General features: G+C 43.7%; 1 protein-coding gene across 1 annotated transcript in view; it reads left to right on the forward strand.

The window, feature by feature from the left end:
* GRK5 (G protein-coupled receptor kinase 5) overlaps positions 1-21,980 on the forward strand; it is a 152,483-nt gene that overhangs the window by 59,608 nt on the left and 70,895 nt on the right. Inside the window, exon 2 of the mRNA XM_012574666.5 lies at positions 2,414-2,509. Within this exon, the coding sequence (XP_012430120.1) occupies positions 2,414-2,509 (96 nt within the window). The remainder of the gene's footprint in view (positions 1-2,413; positions 2,510-21,980) is intronic.

Genomic DNA, 21,980 nt, shown 5'->3' on the forward strand with positions numbered 1-21,980 from the left:
GTAGACCTTCAGGGGGTGAAGATGCACCAGCCTAAAAGATGCCCAGGCAGCTGCACATCCCTTGAGCATCCTCCTGCTTGCCCCAAGCAGCATCTTTGTCTGACCCTTGGTAAGGGCAGAGGTGCTGCAGTGGCAGCAGCCAGAAATGAGTGGAAATGAGATTTAGGTTTGGTGAAAAGGTTTTTCACACAAAGGGTGGCTGAGCACTGGGCAGACTCCCCAGGGAAGGAGTCACAGCACCAAACCTGTCTGAGTCCAAAAACCATTTGGACAGCACTCTCAGGCACAAGTGTGTTTCTTGAGGTGTCCTGTGCAGGGCCAGGAGTTGGACTGAATGATCTTGATGGGTCCTTTCCAACTCCATATATTGTAGGATTCTGTGGTTCTAAGATAAATGAGTATGAGGAAAAACACACAGAGAAGAAAAGTTCAGGGATTAATGGTTCAGAGAAGAAAATGCAGCCATAGAGGATGACTGGAAGAGAGAAAGAAGCAGGAATTCCTGGTGAAGGATCATTTTCCCAGAGGAGTATATGAAGGGAGGGTGCAGGGAAGGAAGTGTAAGTACAGTGTGATGAGACATAAGGGGCAGGAGCACAGAGGAAAATGCCCCTGGAAGAGAAGGAAAAAGGAGCAAGTGGAGGTGGCAGCCTGGCAGGCAGGAGCTGCTGTGCAGGACTGCAGGAGTGGGCTTCTGGGGACATGAAAACCAATGAAGACCCTCAGGGTTGCTGAATCCAACCCCTTGTGGCCACTGGCAGCCAGAGCAGGGCTATGTGGGAGCAGATGTGCTCCAGAAGTTGGTGAACAGATGATCACAGCGCTCACCCCAGCCCACAAAATGTTTAACAGCACTTTGTAGTTCACCTAAGGCCCTCAGCATGCAAGACCAAGAGAGCAAGACAAGCTCTCTGATGCTGTGGGCAGAGGGATGGGGAAGGAAATGACTTCAGCAGCAGTGTCTGGGATGCACTGAAGAGTGGGGGTTGAAGCAGAATTCATTACAGACCCAAGGGGTATGTCTGTGTTGCAGAGTACTGTGTGGTGGGGAGGCAGCCACAGCTCTCTGTGCTTTGCTGCACTCTGATTCCTGGAAAGGATAGCAGGGCTGTGCTCCTGAAAGTCCAAACAAGCTGGTTCCTGCATGGCCAGTGCAGATATCTCAGCTCTACATTGCATACTGTAGAAATACAATCAGTTCCTATCAATAACAAGTTTAAAATAATTCAAGGCAGACTCTGTGATGGCAAAACCATTGGCCATATCAAAAGCAAAGGAATAAAAGGTGAGATTCAAAAGAAGCTCTCCAGTGCCAAGGTGACACTGTGCGATCAGAAATGCCCCACAGAGAGCAATACTTGCAATTTTTTTTCCAAGGCTCCTGTTTTCTCTCTGGTGGTCTGCTACCTTTTGAGTCAGTGCTCTCCTAATTCAGCCTGTAATGTCATGCAGGACCCAAGACACTCTCAATCTGCAGTTGTGACTCTACCAACCCCTCTACAGAATTAACTCAGCTCTAAATTAGTCATTCAGCATGCCAGTGCATATAAAATAGACTCAGGTGAATCAGGTTTTGTGTGCAGGGACTGAATTGCAGTAAATACAGGGACTTGGAGATTCCCAGTCTGCATCTGGGCTCTCATGTCCAGAGGGATACTCCTCCTCCTTGGCTGCACAGCCTCTCCAGGCAGAACAGAAAGAAGAACCAATAAGTGATTTTTTTCCTCATGAAGCTATTATTTTTCTCCATCAGTTCTCCTGTGGAAGCAGCAGTTACCAGAGTGTGTGACAGCAGCAGTAGTGCCATGTTGCCAGGATATGTAATGTGAGGGTCTGAGGGGATGGGGGGAAGTGAATTTGGATCTTCAGCTCTTTTTGGGGATAGAATCAGGGCCTGTCCCAAAACCAGGAGGGGGACATCTGCATTGAAAAGGTGTGAACTGTAATTTTACAAGATTGTTTGACTTGTGTGAGGTGGCTCTTGGTTGGGGAAGAGGTGGTGCTGGAGGTAGCTCTGTCATCTCAGCTGGACCTGGTGGGCAGCAAGCCTGGACTCCCAACTGTTGGTAAGCTGATCTTCTGCCAGATGCCCCCTCTTTGGCCTGTTTTAAGTTAAATAAGTTGAGATTTGATCTGTATCATAGAATCATAGGATGTTTGGCTTAGAAGGAACCTTGAAGGTCATCTAGTTGCAACCCCCTGCCGTGGGCAGGAATATCTTTTGGTAGACCAGATTGTTCAGAACCCCATTCAGCCTTTCCTTGAATACTTCCAGAGATCTGCTTGTACATCAACCCACAGTGTCTCAGCTTTAATTATTAATGGCATCCATAAGAATTATGGATAGGCAGGTCAGCTCTAGATGGAACTGTGTCCACAAAGCAATCTAATCCTGGTATTTCTCTCTCTGCAGGGGGTGGAGGGAAACGCAAAGGCAAAAGCAAAAAGTGGAAGGAAATCCTGAAATTCCCTCACATAAGCCAGTGTGAAGATCTCCGAAGAACAATAGGTAAGAGGTTTTCCCTTCTTTGGAAGTACAGCATAAAGAGAACATTCTATCAGAACTGGCTCATTAGAATGGCATTAAAGGCACTCATCATTACAGGGAATCAGTTCACAGGTGGGCATGCAATGCACATTCCTCTCATGGTGCTGCCATGCAAACTCAGCTTTTTCTGTTCCTAAAAGGGGTTATGGACCAGGAGGAGAGACTGGAATGCTGCACTTGCAGGGCAGGACATGGGGCTGGCAGCATCCAGGCCCTTTGTTTTCCATACACAGGCTCCAGGACCCAAAGGGGTTTCACAGCTGGACAACACCTGGCATGTGGGACAGGGGCTTTCACTCTGTCCCTAGCAGTGTGGCTGTAAAAACACATTCAGAAAGGAATCCCCTCATCACATCCTGCATTCCCTTCTAGTAAGTATCTCCTTATCTGGGAGGAAATGAGCCTTCTGATTGTAGTTGAAGTTAGTATTAATTATAGTGTGGATGTGATGTTTGAAGCAGCAGTCACTGCTCCTGCCAGGCAGGTTTGCTCAGCAGCACCATCTCCTATTCACAGCCACAACGCAGCTTTATGGAGGTTTTTTACAGGACATGTAAAAAAACTTCTTTTAACTTAATTTGTTTTATTCATGTGGGCCAAATGCTGCAGATTTGGCAGGGAGCTTGCAGTGTCCATTTTCATAGCACTGCATTTCTCCTGCTCATACATGCCAAATTTCAGCATTCTTTTGACTGCTGCCTTGGCAGACAAGGCTAGTAGCTATCTCCTTCTGCATTCTCCCCTGGAAAGCCCAGGATTACTGGTCTCACCACAAGAGGTTAACTTCATCATTTGAGGCTTCTTTTCTCCCCTACACATAAAATCCAGCCACTGGCAAGAAATGAATGAAAGGCAAGAATCTGTAACAACTGAGATAACGGGCAGCATAATTTGTCTGACTCGGATGAACTCCTGGGGTTTGAGTGACAGTGCCCTGGCACTATTTACATTAGAAATCCACAGCATGTTTATGCAGAGAAAATGTGTGGAATGTTTTGAAAACTCTTTTCACGGTATCCTTCAGTAAAATTTTCTTCCTTCACCTTCTGTTCTAGCTAAAAAGAGGTAAAGAAAAGAGGGGAAGCAGGAGAATAGAGTGTAGGTTTTCCCCAGATGACAAACATACAAAGCCTGACCAATTACTGAAGGTACAGAACCTGCTGGAAGCAAATCTGACTTAGTATATTGTAATTTGCAAAGGGAATTCTCCCCATTGTTGTGCCAGCCCTGGTTTCCAAAGGGGAAAATGGCTCCAGATAAAATGTTCTCTCTTTGCAAAGCTGTGCTATCCTAAAATGAGTAGTCTTTTAAAAAATAAGTCTGCCAATTATTTCTGTTTCTGAAATGCTATTTCTGGCATTTTCTCTGTGTGTCAGCTTCACCCTAGTGTAATTTGTTTTGCATTTTTTTGGTGAATGATTTGGTGATGTAGCCAGGGAAGAGCCGTTGTGGGATCTCTGGGTGGATTTGATTTCAGCCATTACAGTGATTACCTAAACTGGCACAGTGGGAAATAAGGTCCAATTCCTGGTTCTGTAACTCTGTTTTTTGTTGAGTTGAGCTGGATGTGATTACACAAGGAATAAGGCACTGCTCAACCTGTAATGTTATCTGTCCCTGCTGGCTCTGCCATTTTCAGTGAACCTCTGAAGTTGAAAAATCCCAGATAAACAGTTGTCTGAACTTCTCCTGGCTCATACAGGGTGTCTGACACATCTCGGGCGGGTGGGTCTATAGCTTTAAGTCCTTTTCATATGTGTGCTCAGGCTGGACCCATTGCAGATCCCTTGCCCAGGGCTCTGTGCTCCCTAGAGCTCAGGAACAAGTACTGGTCACTGCAGTCTGCCCTTCAATGGCTTCTTTTCCTGCTTCTGCTGAGGGAGAACAATTTCCCTGGCTTCTTCATTTGTTATTTTCTGCAAGTCCTTTAAAAGGATCTCAGGATTCCAGACTAGTGTCTGCACAGGTACAGGGAATGCACTGAAACACCTTTCCTGGCCCTTTAGCTGCTCTGGGACTTGCAGGGGATTCAATGTCTTGGGGTGTCTGCACATCAGCCCCTACCCTAACAATTTCTTAACTTTCTAGTTCAGAAACAGAGAGCCCAGAAAGGCTTGTTCCTCCAAGGCCAGGCTGGATGGGGCTTTTATTGGAAGGTATATTAGGGGGATTGGAACTAGACGGTGTTTCCAACCTTCCAACCCAAACCATGGTTCTAAACTTTATACAAGAAAAACCTACAGCCTAATTCAATTTGTTTAGAGATCAAGACAAATACAGGCAGGTTCTGCTCATCACAGACTTCTTTGCTGCCTGTTGTCCTCCCAGCATTTTCCATCAGACAGAGTTTTGCCACTTTAGGTTAAAAAAAAAAACCCCACAGTGAGTCTTGGAGGGTTGGATGAGCTGGAGCACTAGGCTGTTGAGGTTTTGTTGTGTTCCTCTCTTCTGGATGCTTCCCAAGAGCCTCCAGGGAAAGGCTGGAGGCTGGAGTGGGATGGACTTTTTGATTTAGAGCAGTCATGGACTGCACAGCTTAGTTTAATGTAGCCATAAGCAATAGGTGGAAAATGCTGCTGTTGAAATTGTACAGCCTACATGTGTGTGTAGATGCCCACATTTTGGTGTAAAAACGTGTGTGCTTTTGCACCCCGCTAAGATGTACTGAAAAGAGTCTGTGTCTTAAAAAAAATAGTGTAGTGTGAACAGAAATCTGTGAAAAACAGGAAGGCTGAAATAAACCAAGGGTCTGCGACCTGTGTTGACACAATTATGAGTCAGTTCATACCTTTTGGTTACCTCTGTGTTTACAGGAGACTCTGTGTTTGACTATCCATCATCTGGTGTCTCACTGAAAGACTTGCTTAGTAAAGCCCTTTTTTCCCCCTCCTTCTTGTGCACAGAAATAAAAATCAAAACACCCGAGAGAAACACTGCTTTTTGATAAATAAACAAACACTGGGAACGTCTTTATTAAATGTGCCATTTAGCCAAGGAGCTATTTTTTTGGACTGGACTTAAAAGCAACTTCTTTTCTCCTTTCTTTTTTGTCCAAAGTACGCAACACCTTTTGCAGGGAAATTCAGTGGCCTTCATTGTGTGCTAATTAAATAAGCAAGGGAAGCAGGGATGCTGCACTTTACTGGGCTCTGAGAGAGGCTTGTATACTATGAATGGCTAATGCATGTTTCCTTTTGCAGCCCTCTTCCTGGCTGTATTTAATTGTATTAAAACAGCCGGCCCTTTCCAGGTTGGAAGATTTCCATATTGGCACCAGAGGCCCAGTCAATCGATAAAAACTGATTTTTGAGGCATAGCTGCCATGACTCATGTGATGGATGCTGCTGTAGATGTGGTCCTGCTATCTTTAAAACTCACAGATGACAGCTTAGCAAAAGAGATGTTTCAACAGAAGAGGAAAAAATACCAATGAACAGCTTTAAAAGTTCTTGCATTTGACATGACATGAAGAGAGGCCACAAGTTAGAGATATCCACTGGTTTAAAGGCCATCAGTAAACAAAAATTTAAGAAAAAGTTGCAATTTGAAAGGCCAGAGTGTCTTTTTGATGATAAAAGATTCTGGATGTCTGTGAATGTTCCTGAATGACGCAAAAGGTTCTCTTGGTTAAAAGTGTGGAATTTTTATTTATTTTGCTCAGACCCATTCTGTGTTTTTTTCTTGCATTAAAAAACTGCCTGGGTGAAAGGGTTGATTATTCTGATCTTTGGCAAATTTTCTTTCACAACTTTCCAAATGCTATATAATAAATCAAGACTTTTTTACCCCATAGATTGAACCTTGTGGGGAAACTGCCACAGAAAGTGTCTGTGTTTGCTACATAGAGTTGCAGAAAAGTGCAACTTTTTCTGCATTTATTGCAGAAAACTTTTAACTCCTTTTGTAAAGCAGTTTCTGGTTGTGCCTGATGCTCAGGTAGAAGAGAATGCTGAGGACTTCTCTTGTTGAACATTTCTATTCAGTGAGATTTCACAGTCAGAAATATCAGCCCCATTAGTACTAATTTGGTCATTCTTGGTCTTAAAAAAAAAAAAAACAATCCTTCCTTTGCCATTTAACCTCTTACATGGCATTTGCCTCCCATTTACCAGGGTAAAAGTAGCTTGAGCTTCCAATTTTGGCACATTCTTTTCTGTGTTGTTAAAAATACACTTCTGTGTGAGAAGCACTTTGTAGAGCTGGTGAACAGAGTAAGTGGGACAAAATCAAAGCCACAGAGTTCATTCCCATGCTCACTTTTTACAAAATCTGACTCTTTTCTCCCCCCATCACTCTTTTGGGTATTGTACTTTTTCAGACATGATCAAGACCTTCACCTACCCGATTTTTTCTTTCCAGTCACTTTGCAGCTTATCTGCCTGGAGGCACAATTGGCAGTGCAGAACTCTGCAATGAGATTCAGATGCTCTGAGTGTTTGTGGAGCTTCCTAGAAATGCTTTGCAGCCTGCACTGAGCTCCATCCTGTGGCAGAAAGCCTCCTGCTGTACCCCTGGTACATTCAGAGGCAGCTTGGATCCCCCTCTCTGCTGCACGGTGCTGGCACATCTTTCATGAATTCTCAGCCATGCTCGGGTTTCTTGACTCCAGAGGTTTTCCAGCAGTGCAGAGAGAAACTCATGGGTGAGGGGAGTTGAAAAAGCAAAGTGTGAGTTTCCAGGCATGTCTTGTGGAGTTCATTGTTGGAGTTCCCTGTTCCCTGGGAAGGGCATCACCCCTGGGGCTGCATCCCGCAGGGGATGGAGATGTGGGCAGGGAAATGCACTCCATGTGCAGATCCCAGAGCCTGAGGCCACAGGCTGGTGTCACATAGGAAACTCAGGCACTGGAACGGGGAAGGAGAAGGCATCAAAGCTCGGTCTGATCAAAAACACAAAGAAGCAGCCAATTTTCTCTCCACCAAATTCTTCACCTCTGATGTTTACAGTGATTAAAAAGCACGGTTGGGAAATGTAATCCTGAAGCCAACAAATAGATCAAAGGAAGGAATTGCAGCTTGCCTTCCACTGTAAATAACCAAGGTCAGCTGGTTATAACTTCTGTGATTGTCCTGTAGGATTGGTCTGAATCCTGCACCTAAGGCTGGTCTCATGTTTTTGGCTAAAACTAGAGTTTAATTTTTGAGAAATATTTTTTTGATAGAAAGCGTTAGCTTTCCTTGGAAAAAACCCTTACATTTTCATTGGAAATAGCTTTTCAACAAGCAGTCAGGATTCCATGGCATGAAGTAACAGCAAGAGGAACTGTCTCCTCTTTCCTTTCCAATTGTGTAGGAATCAGGGTAGCAGTGTTGGGAGGATGCTGGTGGGGAGTGTGTGTGTACAGCCAGAGCTGAGTACCCAGCACAGAGCTCTACACCACTTCTGGGAGGAACTGGCTTTTCTGGAAACCTGAGGAATTAGAACTACTGGAGTAGAAAATGCTGTCTAGTAAAAATATTTAAATTAATAAATAAGACAACATACTGTATTGTTGTTATGCTCTTAATTGAAACATATTTCTAGAGAAATTCATACCTTTTAAGGCCCAAGCTGGTAAACATGTAGACTCAAAAAAATTTTTTAACTACACAGGTATCCCTTTAAATTCAGTTGATGCCAGGCTGGGGGAGGTTTTAGCAATCAGAATCATGCCCTGTATGAAAAGCAGTTTTCCCACACTGGTGCCATTAGATACCTGCAACATAAGCCATATTTTAGTCACTATCAGCAGCAGCAAAGGGATATCCCGCTGCTGTTCTCCCATCACCCACGTGCCAGCTCCTCACTGGGGTGTTTGTTCTCAGCCCAGGTGCTCAGGGGAGGGAGTGGGGCTCTGCATCACCCCTGGGGTCACCAGGACCTGAGGGCTTCTTGTGGGTGATCCCATGGGTGCTGGAGTGGTGCCTGACAAGAGATCTCCTGGATGAGTTATACTCCATGGTGGCTGTCTGCAGGGCCAGTACAGAAAGACCAGACAGAAGAAGCCAAGAAGCACCAAAAACAAAGTTGGAATGACTCCTGAAAGCTCTGGATAGGATGCATTGCTCTGGAAAAGGTTATGCAAAAATTTTTGGATTACATTAATGCAGAAAAATACCTCAAACTGATTCATTTCTAAAGGAGAAAGTCCTTCTGCTTGACAGTGCCCACTCCATACACTTCCCTTCCCCTCAATTCTTTTTTCCTTTTCCTGCAGTAGACATTACTTTCCCCTCTCTTCCTTGAGCCAAAAAGTCTCTGTTGCTCCTTCAAAGTACAGCTTATGCAATCTTTCCAGCACAGGCCTTCCTGCAGAGTTGCCCTGTCCTTTCTTGGACTTGACGTGCTGTCCCATATCGTGAATACATCTAAATTAAATTAGATACTCTTGAGGGGCAGGAACTGGCCACATGATAGAAACAGTTCCAGCACATGAAATGATATGGCTGACGTCAAAACCATAGTGTTTGTTTACAAACCCACAGTTGGTTCAGTTCCTTTCTTTAAAATCCTTCGGATTCAAGTGTAATTCCATCATAAACATAGGTTTCTTGTGCTCAAATGTGCACAAACAGAGCAATGTTTGGTGCCCTTGCAAGATTAGCTGTATCCAGTTTATAGCTATGGGTGGAATTGAGAAGGATTGGGGTTTTTTTCCCCCCCTTGTAATTTTTTTTAATGCCATCACAGAAAATATGTGAAAAACAAGCTGTTTTATGCATCTAGTGAGACTCAAGACTAACACTGGGAGAACAGGCTGCTTGCAGGCTGCTTGTGCTTGACAGCTTCCAGGACGGGAAGGGGACGCAGGGGAAATGAGTTGAAATGATCTCAGTCCACGTTCTATTTACAGAATTTATTTCACAAGACTAAATCCATTGAGTATTACCTTGGCAGGGGCAAACCCAGAAAGAAAGCAAGAAAGATGTTGCTATTCTCCATAAAGAATGGGCAGCAAATCCACATCCTACCAAAAAGTGAGCCCCCACCAGTCATCCTTCAACAGAAAACCTCCTAAGGAACAAATATTATCACTGAACTTCTGCATTTGTGTTTTGTGGCAAAGACTGTATTAGCCTTTGCAAACTGAGAAGGAAAAAAATGCCAAGACTTGCACACTTTGAATTACTTTCCAATGTTATTGCAGGGATATGCAGGAAGGGAATTAGAAGAGAATATCCTTTTACAAGATCTATTTCATCTCTTGTTGAAAATAGAAGTAGATATTGTGAGCTGCAGGGTTTTTCATTATCTCATTAGGTAATATGAGTCATTAAGTCTAATTAATACTTATGCAGTGATTTGTAAAATGTTATAGAAGTGCTCACGGGTCCTGTTAAATAGTAGTACTTCGTAAGGAAATTTATTCTAAAACCAATTCAGCATTTGCTGGGTATGGGGAATGAGAGGTAGGGCTGCATTTATGGTAAAACCTTGCTCTTATCCCTGCAGGACTCTCTTGTGGCTTTGCTCCTGGTAGTGATGGGAAGGTGGTGGCAGGACAAAGCTCTGCTCAGCTCTGCTGGGGTCAGAGAGAAAGTTTCCTTTAAATTAAACTGTGCAGGAACCCTCTTATAATGGAAGGAGGGAACTGCAGGGAGGGAAAAGGGAGAGAAAAGATCTACCAGACCTATTTCATGGGGATGCTGTGAAGTGAGCAGCCTGAAATCCTCACCTTTGGGGATACACTCATGCTTTTAGGGAGGGATGGGATTAGCCAAGTTAGTGCTTCTTGAGGAAAAGAATTAATTCGGAGTATCTGGTAGAGAAAGTGTTACTTTGACTTGGCTTTTCTGGTTACTACAGAGGCCTCTAGGATTGTGGCTTTGTTTTAGAGTTTTCTGGGAACAGTTATGCACCAGATAAAGTTCCTTAGTTGAAATATGGCCCCTTGTTGTCCATGCACTCATGGCTTCCAGCTGTCGAGGAAAAGAGAGGTTGAGTGTTTTTAAGATAGTCCCACACCTATCTTTTAATTCTGATTTCAAAACAGCATGAGGGAATTCATGTGTGGAATGTTACAAGCCTGATTTTTCAGTGGTTTGGCTGAGTCCCTGAAGTCGTTGAGAGATTCCATTTATTTTTCAGGTAATCACTCTGTGCTGCTTTGAAAACACTTGGAGGTGATAATTTGAAATATTTCTCTGTGCTCTGTAGGTCAGAAATCAGGGCATGGCCATGAATTCTGATACATAATGCTATTAAAATAGAACCTCCACTCAGCAGGATCAAAGCAGGAACTCGGAGGCCATTTCAGAGCAGAGCCTCTGGTTGTGCCAGTATTGTTATTTGCTTATTAATTGCATTTTAACCATGCTAAACTGATTCCAGGGAATTCTAAGACAAGTAAAATAAAATACTCTCTTGCCTTCAACTGCTGTCCCTTAGCTGAACTAATGGAAAGGATGAGTGAAAGTCCAATTTAGGGAAAGGAAATTAAATTATAGAGCAGGATACTATGAAAAAAACTCCCAATTTTGGGTAGATGGTAGACTGATACTTGATTTTGTTGAAGAACCCTCTGTTGTCCTGGCATTGTTAAAGCCAGTGAAAAATGATTAAAAAATTATTCTGAACTCTTATAGTCCTTAAAAGTATGTTATGGACCAAGATATTTAAGTTACAATTCAATTTAGTATATTAAGAAAAGTGTGAAGGGTTTTACCTTCCCAGAAGAATTATTAATTTCAAAAGATGGGGAGTCTTGGTAGTATTAAATGGCCCACAAAAATATAATCTTTGGAAATGGTTACAACTTCTTTGTACCTGCCAGATTTCACCATGCTCCAGCCCTGCACCAGCTTTATATTTGTACAGTGGCACTTTGAAGGTCTCTCCACGTCACATTGATTTTCTGAGCTCTCTCTTGGACAAGTTAGGTCAGTGTTGACAGATTGGTGAAGGCTGTTCTCATGAGCAGCAGGACCTGGCTCAACTACATACAAGTATTTGCAATGTTGAAACAGCTCTCTATAAGTAAGTGCTTTCAGGCTTTCATAACTCCTGGTCCAAAATATTTTTGGCATTTGTAAACACGGCTTATGGAGAAACATGGTTTTGAGCAGAGGAAGAATTTGGTGTAAGTCACTTCAGAACTATTCTGATCAGTCCAAACAAACAGCATTCAGCACTTGAGCACCAGGTTTGTCGCATTTGACCTTTTGGTGTGGGTATAGTTTGTTTCATGAACAGTGACTTCAGCACACCGAGCTTCAAGAGAGGGCTAAAAGGGAAAAAGAGACACCCTTAAAGGTACAATACTGACTCTATAATGCAAAAGAGAGGAACACATGGTGGGGAACTTATTCATAACAGGGAATATTTGATTTAATGTAGCAAAGTTTGACATGTTTATGCTGATCAGCTCTCTCCAGCAAGCCAAAGCCAGCTGGCAGCCCTGCCACTTCAAGCAAGATCCTTTTCAGATTTCCTTTTCAGATCTCTTCAGCTGAACCTGCTAAGCCTGACCATGAGTAACTAGGTGGGAAATCTTTGGAAAAGATCTCTGTGCTGGTGACAGGGTGGGCCCCACATGGAAGGAACAAACCTGTCCTTGGGGAGGGAACAACAGCACTGTTGGCTCCTGGGCGCCTCTGCGTGCCCAGCTCTGTGCCTGAGGAGGATGCAGAATGGAGAGTGGGTGAGCTGGGGGGAAAAGCTGTAGGTAAATAAAGTTACATCCCCATTGTATCATCAGTGGGAGTATTCCCAAGGCTTGTTCTCCCTGTGGAGAAGAGCCAGCATGAAAAGAGCAGCTTTTAAGCAGCCCCAATGCTGGGAGTGAGCCTCATGACTGTCATTAGCTCCATGGAGACTTTCTTCCTCCAAGGTAGAAACTCTTTCCTTCTCAGACTGCTTTCATCCCTGCCCAGGAGACTGTGGGTGTCCATGGGGTACTATAGCCTCATTATCTTCTACAGGGAAAAAAACACAACCAACTTCTAAAAATATTGTCTATGTCAGTATTGTCTGTGCCAGTGTGACTGTGAATCAGTGGTCAGAGCTGCGAGGGAGAATTACAGCCTTTTCTCCCCGTTCTTTGCCATGGACAGCCCCAAGTCCTGTGACTGGGACAAATATATTTTTTAGAATCTACATCAAAGTCTCCTCAGGGTGCAGAGACCTTTGTTATGAGTTAAAAATCAGCTTCTTTAGGTGAGATCTTAAGGAGCGACAGGAGGCAACGGGAAGTTTCAAACTCGGCAGAGGAGCTGCCAATGCAGAGGTCACACAAGGTTGTGGTTACTCCCACTGTGCTCTGCAAAGGGCTCTGTGCACCAGCACAGACTGGGATTACAGCACAGAGACAGGGAAGACACGGATCCACCCTGTAGCCTCTGTGGTTTTTGCAAGTTTTCTGGCACTCACTGGCCTCTGTTCCAAATCCTGAAGGAGCTTTGATGGAGACCTGCCACCCTTTTAAAAAAAAAAAGGGATAGGATTTTGTTCCCAACAGCACCATTGAGCTAAGTGGAATGTAACCATCACCCACAGCCAATTCCTAGTAAAGCACCTATGGACTGAAATCTACAGAGTTCTCCATTAGTGCTCATTGTAACTCTTAGCATAGGTAAGATATTTCTTTATTTTCTCCTTGTTCATATCATATGAGAAAACTTGTCCTTCTCCATCCCCAAGGACAGATTATAATTTTTTCCTAAACTCCCATGCTCATTGCAGGGGATTGGACTAGATGACCTTCAAAGATCCCTTCCAACCCAAACTATTCTATGATTCTATGATTTTAGCCTTCTGTCTCACTCGTTGCTGGAGGCTGATGATGCTAAATCATGTCTCCCCAAAAGCCTTTATTCTTTGTGTAAATTAGCTGATAGCTTCCTTCTACTGATGCAAGTCAAAACAATGCTTTAGCTGGCAGAATTATGTGGAATTCTGCCTCAACTGTTTTTTGCCTCCCATCAACAAACTCGTATTTCCCTAACAAGTCCTCAGATCTGGCAGTTTTCCAGGGTTTCCCTTTTTGGTAGGCAGCAATAAGGAAGGGAATCTCATCTTGCTGCCAACTCACCCACTTACAGCATGCATTGGGAAGGGATCAGAAAACCTTTCCTCTGACTGCCTCAGAGAGAGAAGGCACTGGGAGTTCAGCTGGAGGCTCTGCCTGTGAGATGTGGGTCATCAAGACAAATTAGTGAGCAAATGCACCCCTTTGCTTTTCTTCCTGACTTTAATTTAAGCAAATTTAGGTCCTGGTGAGGCATAAACAGTCCTTGAAAGGGAGATATTATTGTGTGTATCTACCAGGCAGATGCAGTCTGACTTCCCTGTCTGTGCTCTGGTGCAAGGTGGAGGTACAATGGCAGGAGAGGGAAAATTCCAGTGATGGTGATCACTGGTCCTTGGCCGGCTCTGCCAGCCTGGGTGCCAGCTGTGGTGGTGGGTTTTGCATAGCTGTGGGCTTGGTACCAGGCTAGCTTGCCAACTGGCAGCATGAGTTGGGTGGCTTTCAACTCCACAAATGCCATGGCAGCATCTGTTTCTCATCCTACAGCATTTTAAATAATGCACATTTCCAGCTGTCTTCCCCTTCCTTCCCAATTCCAGAGCGCAGTTCACTGGTTTCATGCATTGCTCTGGGATGCATTTCCAGGCTCTGAGATGCATTTCCAGGCTCTGAGATGCATTTCCAGGCTATGCAGTTGGCATGCCAAAAGCAGATCAAGGGGCTGCAGGATTTGATGTGAACTGTCCGTGCCCTCATCCTCCAGCACGGATCAGATGAACTCCTCGGCTGTGAGGAGTCCTACAGCTTGTGGAATGCATTAATTAAACAAGAGTCTCTGGGAGAGGTAAAGTGGTAGAGGTCCTCTGCAGATAACTTGGCAGCTCCCTAATACAGTATTCATGGCTTCAAGTCTCTCAGGAAAAAAAAAAAAAAAAACAGCTTTATAAAAGGTTTTTTAAAGCCCTGCTTTCCAGTAGGAATGTATTTGAAGAACACAGTGAAGGCTGTGGAATCATGCTGCTCCCAAGCAGAGGAAAGATTAAATTCCAGTGCTTTGTTTGGGGTAAATTGCTGACCTTTGTCTTCAGCATTAAAGCCATCTGAAGAAAACCATTCCTAGCATGCAACGAGTTGCTTGTGCTGGATTCTTTCCTGCATACAATGTAATAGTTTAATATGAATATAGCAGGAACCATGGAAAATAGAAAGCATAATTCATTCTGAATGGCATGATGTAAGAGGTGATTTCTTTTGAGAAGCTAGAAGGCAGAGGGATCAGATTAAATATTTTAAGTAGGCTCTTGGAACAATCCCATAATGGCCTTCCCCATCCCTCCATCTTCTTAGGACCGTAAGTTCTATGTGTCCTCCTAGTCCTCTTCGTTTATTTATAGACTTTAAGCCTTAATCAGGACAGTGTTTCTTATCAGGTTGTAAAAATCCTTTTTTTCCTGTCCCAGAAAGTCAGTAAGTGTCTGCTTCTTCAGCTCAGTAACAGTTCCCCATTCTGCTTTCTGGGCAGATTTACTCAATATCACTGCAATTTCTACCCACCAAGCCAACATCCCTAGGCACAAACTCTTCCTGCTGTGTCACGACAAAGCCTTTTCTACAGCAGCCTTACAATTCCCCAAATTTCCCCTCCCCTTAAGAGCCTGGGAAAGCAGATGGACCCTACAGGATGACCTGGCGAGGGGTCATGAAATCCAGGCTGTTAAGCTAAAATGGGGAAGCACAGTGCAGAGGAGACAACACTTGTACCAGGAGTGTTTGCAGAGCTCCAGCGCACACCACCGAGCGACCTCGAGCTCTCCAAGCCACTGCACGGGGGCATGGGGACAGCAGATGTCTGATATTTAGGATGTTATGGTGTGGGATTTTCCACTCAAGCTGGAACTCAGCTCCCAGTAGTGCAGGGTTGAGCAGGGCACCCAGCAGGAAAAATCCATTGCAAAGCATCCTGCAACTCTCAGCCATCTGAAAGGGGAGATGGCACGTGGGAAGCCAGCAGAGGCAGAGTCGCTGCAGAGAGGCCCATAGTCAAATGCCAAGTCCACGGTTTCCCCATAAGGAGAAAAGAACTTGGCAAATCCAACCCAGCCCTGAACCTGAGTGACAGAACAGCCTCCTTCAATCTGGCTTCTCGTAAGTGCTGACTTTTTCATTAGGTTTCAATAAATCAGTTTTATTCCTCATCTCAGGCTTGAAAGCTCCCATTAATGTCTCTGCATCTTATTGGATTGGCCTGTCACTCAGCTGCCCAAGAGTGCATCCAGTGATATCCAGATGTGGTGTCCTGTCAGAGCTCTGCATGTGGAAAAAAGCTAAGGATGGTGTGGATCTCCCATGGAAATCCTTGGGGTCAGAGAATCAGGGCTTGGCATTGCTCTGCAGCTTCTGTTGTTGAAGAAGGGGAAGGCCATGTGGTCAGTGTGCTGTAATAAATATAGCTGACCTATCTGAGAGAACTGCTGTGGGCAAATAGTTCTCTGTGGCCTGGAGGAGGCTAGCAGTCAGCACAAGGAATGTGGACTCTGGGTTGTATTCAGCCCTGGATTCAAACAGATCAGAGTTAAGCATCTGAGGGCAGAGCTGTGGCCATGGTGAAAGATTGTGCTGTAATTCAAGGCAAGGAAAAGTGAATGCAAAATACAAAAATACAAAAGTGAATGTCTCAGGCAGCATGAGATGAGTAGGAAAGCATCATTGCCACCATAAAAAAGCCATCATGAAAAGGCAAGATCAAATGGAGAAAAGCAAAACCAGCACCACAACAGGCATTCTGGTTTGGGGCTGGTGGAAGTTCTTGTGATCTTTTGACTGAGTTAACAGAAGCTGTTTGCCCTGAGCCCTTGCCAAGCAGCCCATGGATTACAGGTGTGATTGCACGTGGTTAACGCAGTGGGCATGGGAGCAGTGAGTGGCAGTGAAAAGAGTGGCAGCACAGGCTTGTGAAAAAGTAGCAGGAGCAACTAATATTTCTGAGAGGCTTCTCCCAGCCTGAAGAGGAACGTGCCAGGGTGTTTCATGCTGCTGCCCTTCGCAGCTGGCACAGCCTAGCAGGAATTTGTTATTTCAAAATGTACATGTACTGTCATTTCATGGTGTTGATCTATGCTACTTTAAAATAGAATGCTTAGAAAATGAATCGTGCTTGGACCTCCTGGTCTCTAATTTGCAGCAAGTGAAATTTATGCTCCTATTAATTTTAGAGAAAAGTTGTTTTAAGGCATTGTCTAAGGCATTTATTCTTCTTATTAATGACCTACTGTAGTTTTTTTGAAATTTCTGCTCTTACCCAGGACTTAACAACAAACTACTTGTGGACAGTGAGGCTTGTGGGATCCAGAAATGAAGTCAATGCCATATAGCTGGACTGATGTAGAGCTGTGAGATGTGCTGTGATCCCAGACACAAGTAAAAGGTGGTCTCTGCCTTAACTGTGGGCTGTAACAGAGCTTGTTAATCAGTGCTTTCTTACCTTCCCTATTTTTTTTTTTTTGTCGAACCCAAATATATTCCAACTGAAATGTGAATTCCCACATGGAAATTTTAAAGCTCTGGCCTTGCTTATTGAGTTTTTCACAGTCATTGGGCTCCTCTGAGTACATGCTGGAAGACATGGTCTCTACCAGGTGTTTTCAGTTATTTAATCAGAAAATTATGTGAAGGCTGGAGTGAAGAATACAGGAAGATCTGATAAAAAACTTAGGAAGATAACAAATTAAAATGTTGTCTCACAAGAATGCTGAATTGGTAAAAAAAAGATAAGTAGACCATTTCAATTATATTAATTATCTGATTTGGAGATCTCCACAGGACAACAGTTCCCATTGAAATCAAGGGACTTGGTATGAATTCCTGGACTATCTTGCAACATTTGTAAGACTTTTCACAATGATGGATGAAGAGGGGAATTATCTGAATAATGTGCTACAGTACTTTCAGTGAGGCTGTGCCAAGGGCAGCACCAGGTGACAGGATGGATGAAATCAGGCTGGTCAACACAGACACCTAAGGCAAAGGGAGCGTTGTCTTGGGTCTGTTCGGTGGAAATACCATCTGTGAGAGATGCAAGCAGATTATTCCACCCTACAGCCAGGTCTGGCCACTCTTACTGATCTCATTAGTCTCAATTGATGAGAGTAACTACAACCAGTTTTCTTAATTGTGTTGGAAATTTTACATCTTTCTTCTGTCATATTTTTGCTGACTTCCTGCCAGTATTTGCACAAGCCGTTGTCGTTGAACAGTGCAGGCTGGTTCTGGGGAAAGTAAGGCAAGTCAGCCATGCTCACCATGTTGACTGTGTGATTCAAAAGTGGTTTGGCCACTCCTAAAAAATGAAGAAAGAAAATTCTCCTGGTCCTTGGCAGAGGATAAGGTGACAACTTTCCAAACACCCTGATTTCCTTTCGCTTAAAGTCCGACATCCAAAAAATGGGGAGGCTGTCGTCACATTTATGAGTGAGTTCATTTGAGAGCACAGTGATCAGTCAAGGGAAGCAGGCCAACAGGACAGGCTGGAAGAGAGACCTCTTGCAGATGGTTGTTTGGTTTTTCCCCCAGGGGACTTAGCTGGGACACTCCAAGACAAAAGAGGCTCGCTGTCATCCACAGCAAATGTTCTCCAAGTGCTGCACCACATTTGGCAGCTGCAGCCAGGGTCGACTCAACTCTTGATGCTGCCCAGGGCTATAAATTCTGGTCTGTGTAGTTTGTTGTGAGAGGGATTATCAGAGGAGATCTTTTACTTTAGCTTGTCTCTGCTCTGCTTGGAGACTGCAGCCTATATGGAATTTCTTATTTAGAGTAGGATGTTAAATGTAGTGTCCTGGCTAAATTCCAGCCTGGGTGTTTATATTCTGCTCAATTAAATGCCATTGCTGGATCATTATGTGAAAGCAAACTGTGGTGCTTGTTCTTTGCTAGTAATGTATATACCCTGATTTATGGAGAGGCACATCATCCCTCCTCTGAGGATCACAAAGCCATGATTCACATCAATAATGATAGTGTGCACTAGACCAGACCTTGTGGATTCTTTTTCTTGTTTTTTTCTTTGTAATCTCAAGGTTTATTTTCTTGCTCTTGCAGTATTGTTGCTTTTCCTACTGTGTTAGTGTCCCTGAGTTATCACATGATGTATCTCCAGCGTGCTGCTGCACCACAGGTCCAGGCGGTGGAGGAAGGATAAAAAGACAGATCTTTTAAATCAGGGTAGTTTCTCAAATGCATATTTCTTCAAGAGGCTTGTTTAGTCTGCTTCTGTTTTGTCAGGACATGTGTTTTTAGGAGTCTTCTTCTTTGCCTGTTTAAGTCACGATTCTCTTCCTCTACCTCAGTAGTAGCGGTCGAACCTGAGAAGACTTGGAAGGTGTCTCTGACAAGCGTCCAAAAGCAATGAGTATTTATTTGTATTATCTAAACCTTTCCACTCATCAGGGTAGGACTGCCCTGTTTTTCTGTGTTTATTCGGTGCCTAGCACCATGCTCCCCTCCATATGTTCTTGCTCCTGTGCCATGATTAGCCATTAGCACAGTAAAATAATCTTTATTGTAATAATGCTACAAATTATTACCATGAAGAGAGAATGAGGAGATACAAGTTGGCTTTCCCCTGCATTGCTTCTCTGGGAGAAGATACCTATTCCAGCAAGACAATTCTGCAGAGATACATTAGAGATCTTCTCCTGTCTTCTCTTTAAGTCTTGCATCAGCGTCATAGCCACAGGTTTCCCCTCTTCACATGCCAAAAAGCCAGGTATTTATTTAATTTTTAAAAGATTTGATTGAATTATCTCATTTTTTAGATGCAAAGAATGGTGCAAATTGTTGAGCTGTACAGCAGTGGCTTGACTCAGCCATATCAGGCGTACTGACCTATTGAAACATAACAAGAATCCAGGTTTTGCTTAAAAAGGATGTGTGCCATGAGATGGAGAATCAGTTGCAGATCTCATTAAGGCCAAGTACATTTATTTTATTTTTACCTGGAGCATAATTAATTCAAGAAGCGAGTTCCACAGGTTATATTTTTAGATACTCCTGGGCTGAGATGAAAAAGATAAAAGCTGGTCATTTCCTCAGAGCTGGGCTGCAATGAACAGAACAAGAGAAACTCTTTCTGAGGGGGGACTGACAGCTCCAGCCTTCTTCCATAAAGCAGCTGGAGGCTGGAATTCACACATGAAGGACATGCCTTTGAATGTGTTCTGAAAGCAGAACGACAGAAATGTTGTGCTGTGACTTGCATAATGTGTAGCTCCATCTCTCCACAGTTTCATGCACACAGCTGCTGGCAGAATCCAAGACAACAACAATGGCAAATTCACATGGGAGCTGAACATGCCCAGCCAACCTCAATCTGCCTTCAGATCTCTTGACTGAGGAGCCCTGAGCTGTGCATCTGTTTTTTCACACGGGGTTGGCCCCATCCAGAGGGTCAAAGCTGTGTGAAGGATGATGCTGGTCATACACAGGCAGTAAAATGATCTTGCCCTGCAAGTGCTGCTTCCTAAGGTTTCTTCTTGACTTCATCTCCACAGATGAGATCAGTGGAAAGGAAGATGGGGAGGGAACAGCATGGTGATTGCAAAACATGCTGGGAGAAATGTACTTTTCCATGCATGTCTTGCTTGCTGGACTGCACATTCCACTTTCCCTGATGACAGTATTATGTGCTGGGTTTTGCTGGTAGCTAGGCAGCTACCCAAAGCAACAAATCCAGGTGCCAATGAAACTTTCCATCGACTGAAGTGGGTTCAAGGGCAGCAGTAACAACTCACAATTCAGTCTCTTCCGAGGCCACAACACAAGGTCCCATGCAATATTTTTAACTGCAAATTATTCCAAAATCTCTCTCAAAACATAATCTGTGCTTCATGCTGCGCATCTGTACCAAGGATTTAGAAGAAAAATGGGTTATTAGTACCTAATTTACATTTTATGTTTTATGCTTCCTGGCAAGTTAAAGCTGTGGTCAATGGTTCGGCCCCAAATGGCCTTTCATTACTCAGGCTGTCCAGACATTCATAACCTTATGAGTCCTTACCAAAGAGGCTCAGATTTGTGCCAGAAGTATTGGGAGAAGAGAGTGCTCATGCGGAATATGTATAATGTAAGAACTGAATAGAATTCAAGGAAAGCGAGGTAATATTAATCCCAGATAAACTGAGAGAGATGCTTAATTATTACAAATCATAAAATGATGCAAAATGGTCACTTTTATTTTTCCTCATCTTCTGCTGTTTTATGTTTATCTACTTAGGCTAAAACTCTGGGAAAAGAAGCTGCTTGTGTTTTGGTTCCCATATGACCCTCAAAGATAGCATCCTCTGAGAGTTTTGCAGTCAGCATCCAGTGAGGCTCCCAAGTCAAGGTTCCCAAACACCAGCAGGCAGGACAGAACTGGCCCTGTAACACATGATAAATAATAACAACACTTCTCCCAAAGCCAAACCTTCTGAGTAAGGGTTGCTGTTACTGGTGGGCTGGGTAGCACCATCCATTATTGAATTTGTCTAATATTGGACATTACAAGATTAAGATCTTGCCAGAGTTATGTTGACTGAAATTTTCCGTGCTGGATATTTTCTGTACTACATTTTTTTTTTCTTTTTTTTAAGTTCTTTTTGATTTTTTAAATTAAAACTAACAGAAGGTAGAAGCCAAGATTGATCAGAAAGACAAAGAAGTATCATCAGTCTGGTGAGGGAATGAACACTGGTGAATTAGCACCATTATAGATATTCCTTAAATATCCAGACTAAGTATGAGATCTGTTGCAGTTTCAGAGGATGTTAGTTACATTGCACATTGCTGAGGGAGCTGAGAAAGTTTAACAGTAAAAGTTTAAGTATTTTGCAGCAACTCAGTGATGCTGTTCATCCTCTCAGTCAAAAATGGAAGAGGCCATTTAGGGATTTCAGGGCAGGATCCCATCTTGAGGATCTCTCCATGCTTTTCCCTCCAGTGAAAGAAAGCAGCCACTTCAGACTGAGACTCAGAGTCTTGCAGATGTCTCCCAAAGGGTGACACTTGGAGAGCTGTTGCAGAATTGCAGTAAATCCATATCCCACCTGTACTGCTGCACACTGTCAGTGGAGGAAAAGTGCTGGGATCCGATGGGGGAAGAAATTGGGACCCACTGTCTAAAGAGATTGAGATTGAGTGTAGAAGTGGAGGAAATCATCTTAGAAGAAGTAGAATGGAGGAGCAGTACTGCTGGAGATAATGGCAAAATTAGGAAGGGAAGGTGAAAGAAAAAATAGGGGAGTTATGGTCCACAGAGTCCACAGAGCCCTGGATGATCAGCCCACACAATTTACAGCTTCCTTCCCAGCTCCCAGCAGCACAGGCAGATACACTGACACTCCTGTGTCAGCTCAGCTGGTATGGGTACCACTGTGAGTGGCAACATGATGGAGTTTTTGTTTCAAAGAAAGCTTAGGAAAGAGCTCAAGAAAAGCCGTGTTAAAAGAACAT

This window comes from Taeniopygia guttata, chromosome 6, assembly GCF_048771995.1.
Source record: "Taeniopygia guttata chromosome 6, bTaeGut7.mat, whole genome shotgun sequence".
In the NCBI taxonomy this organism is placed as follows: domain Eukaryota; kingdom Metazoa; phylum Chordata; class Aves; order Passeriformes; family Estrildidae; genus Taeniopygia; species Taeniopygia guttata.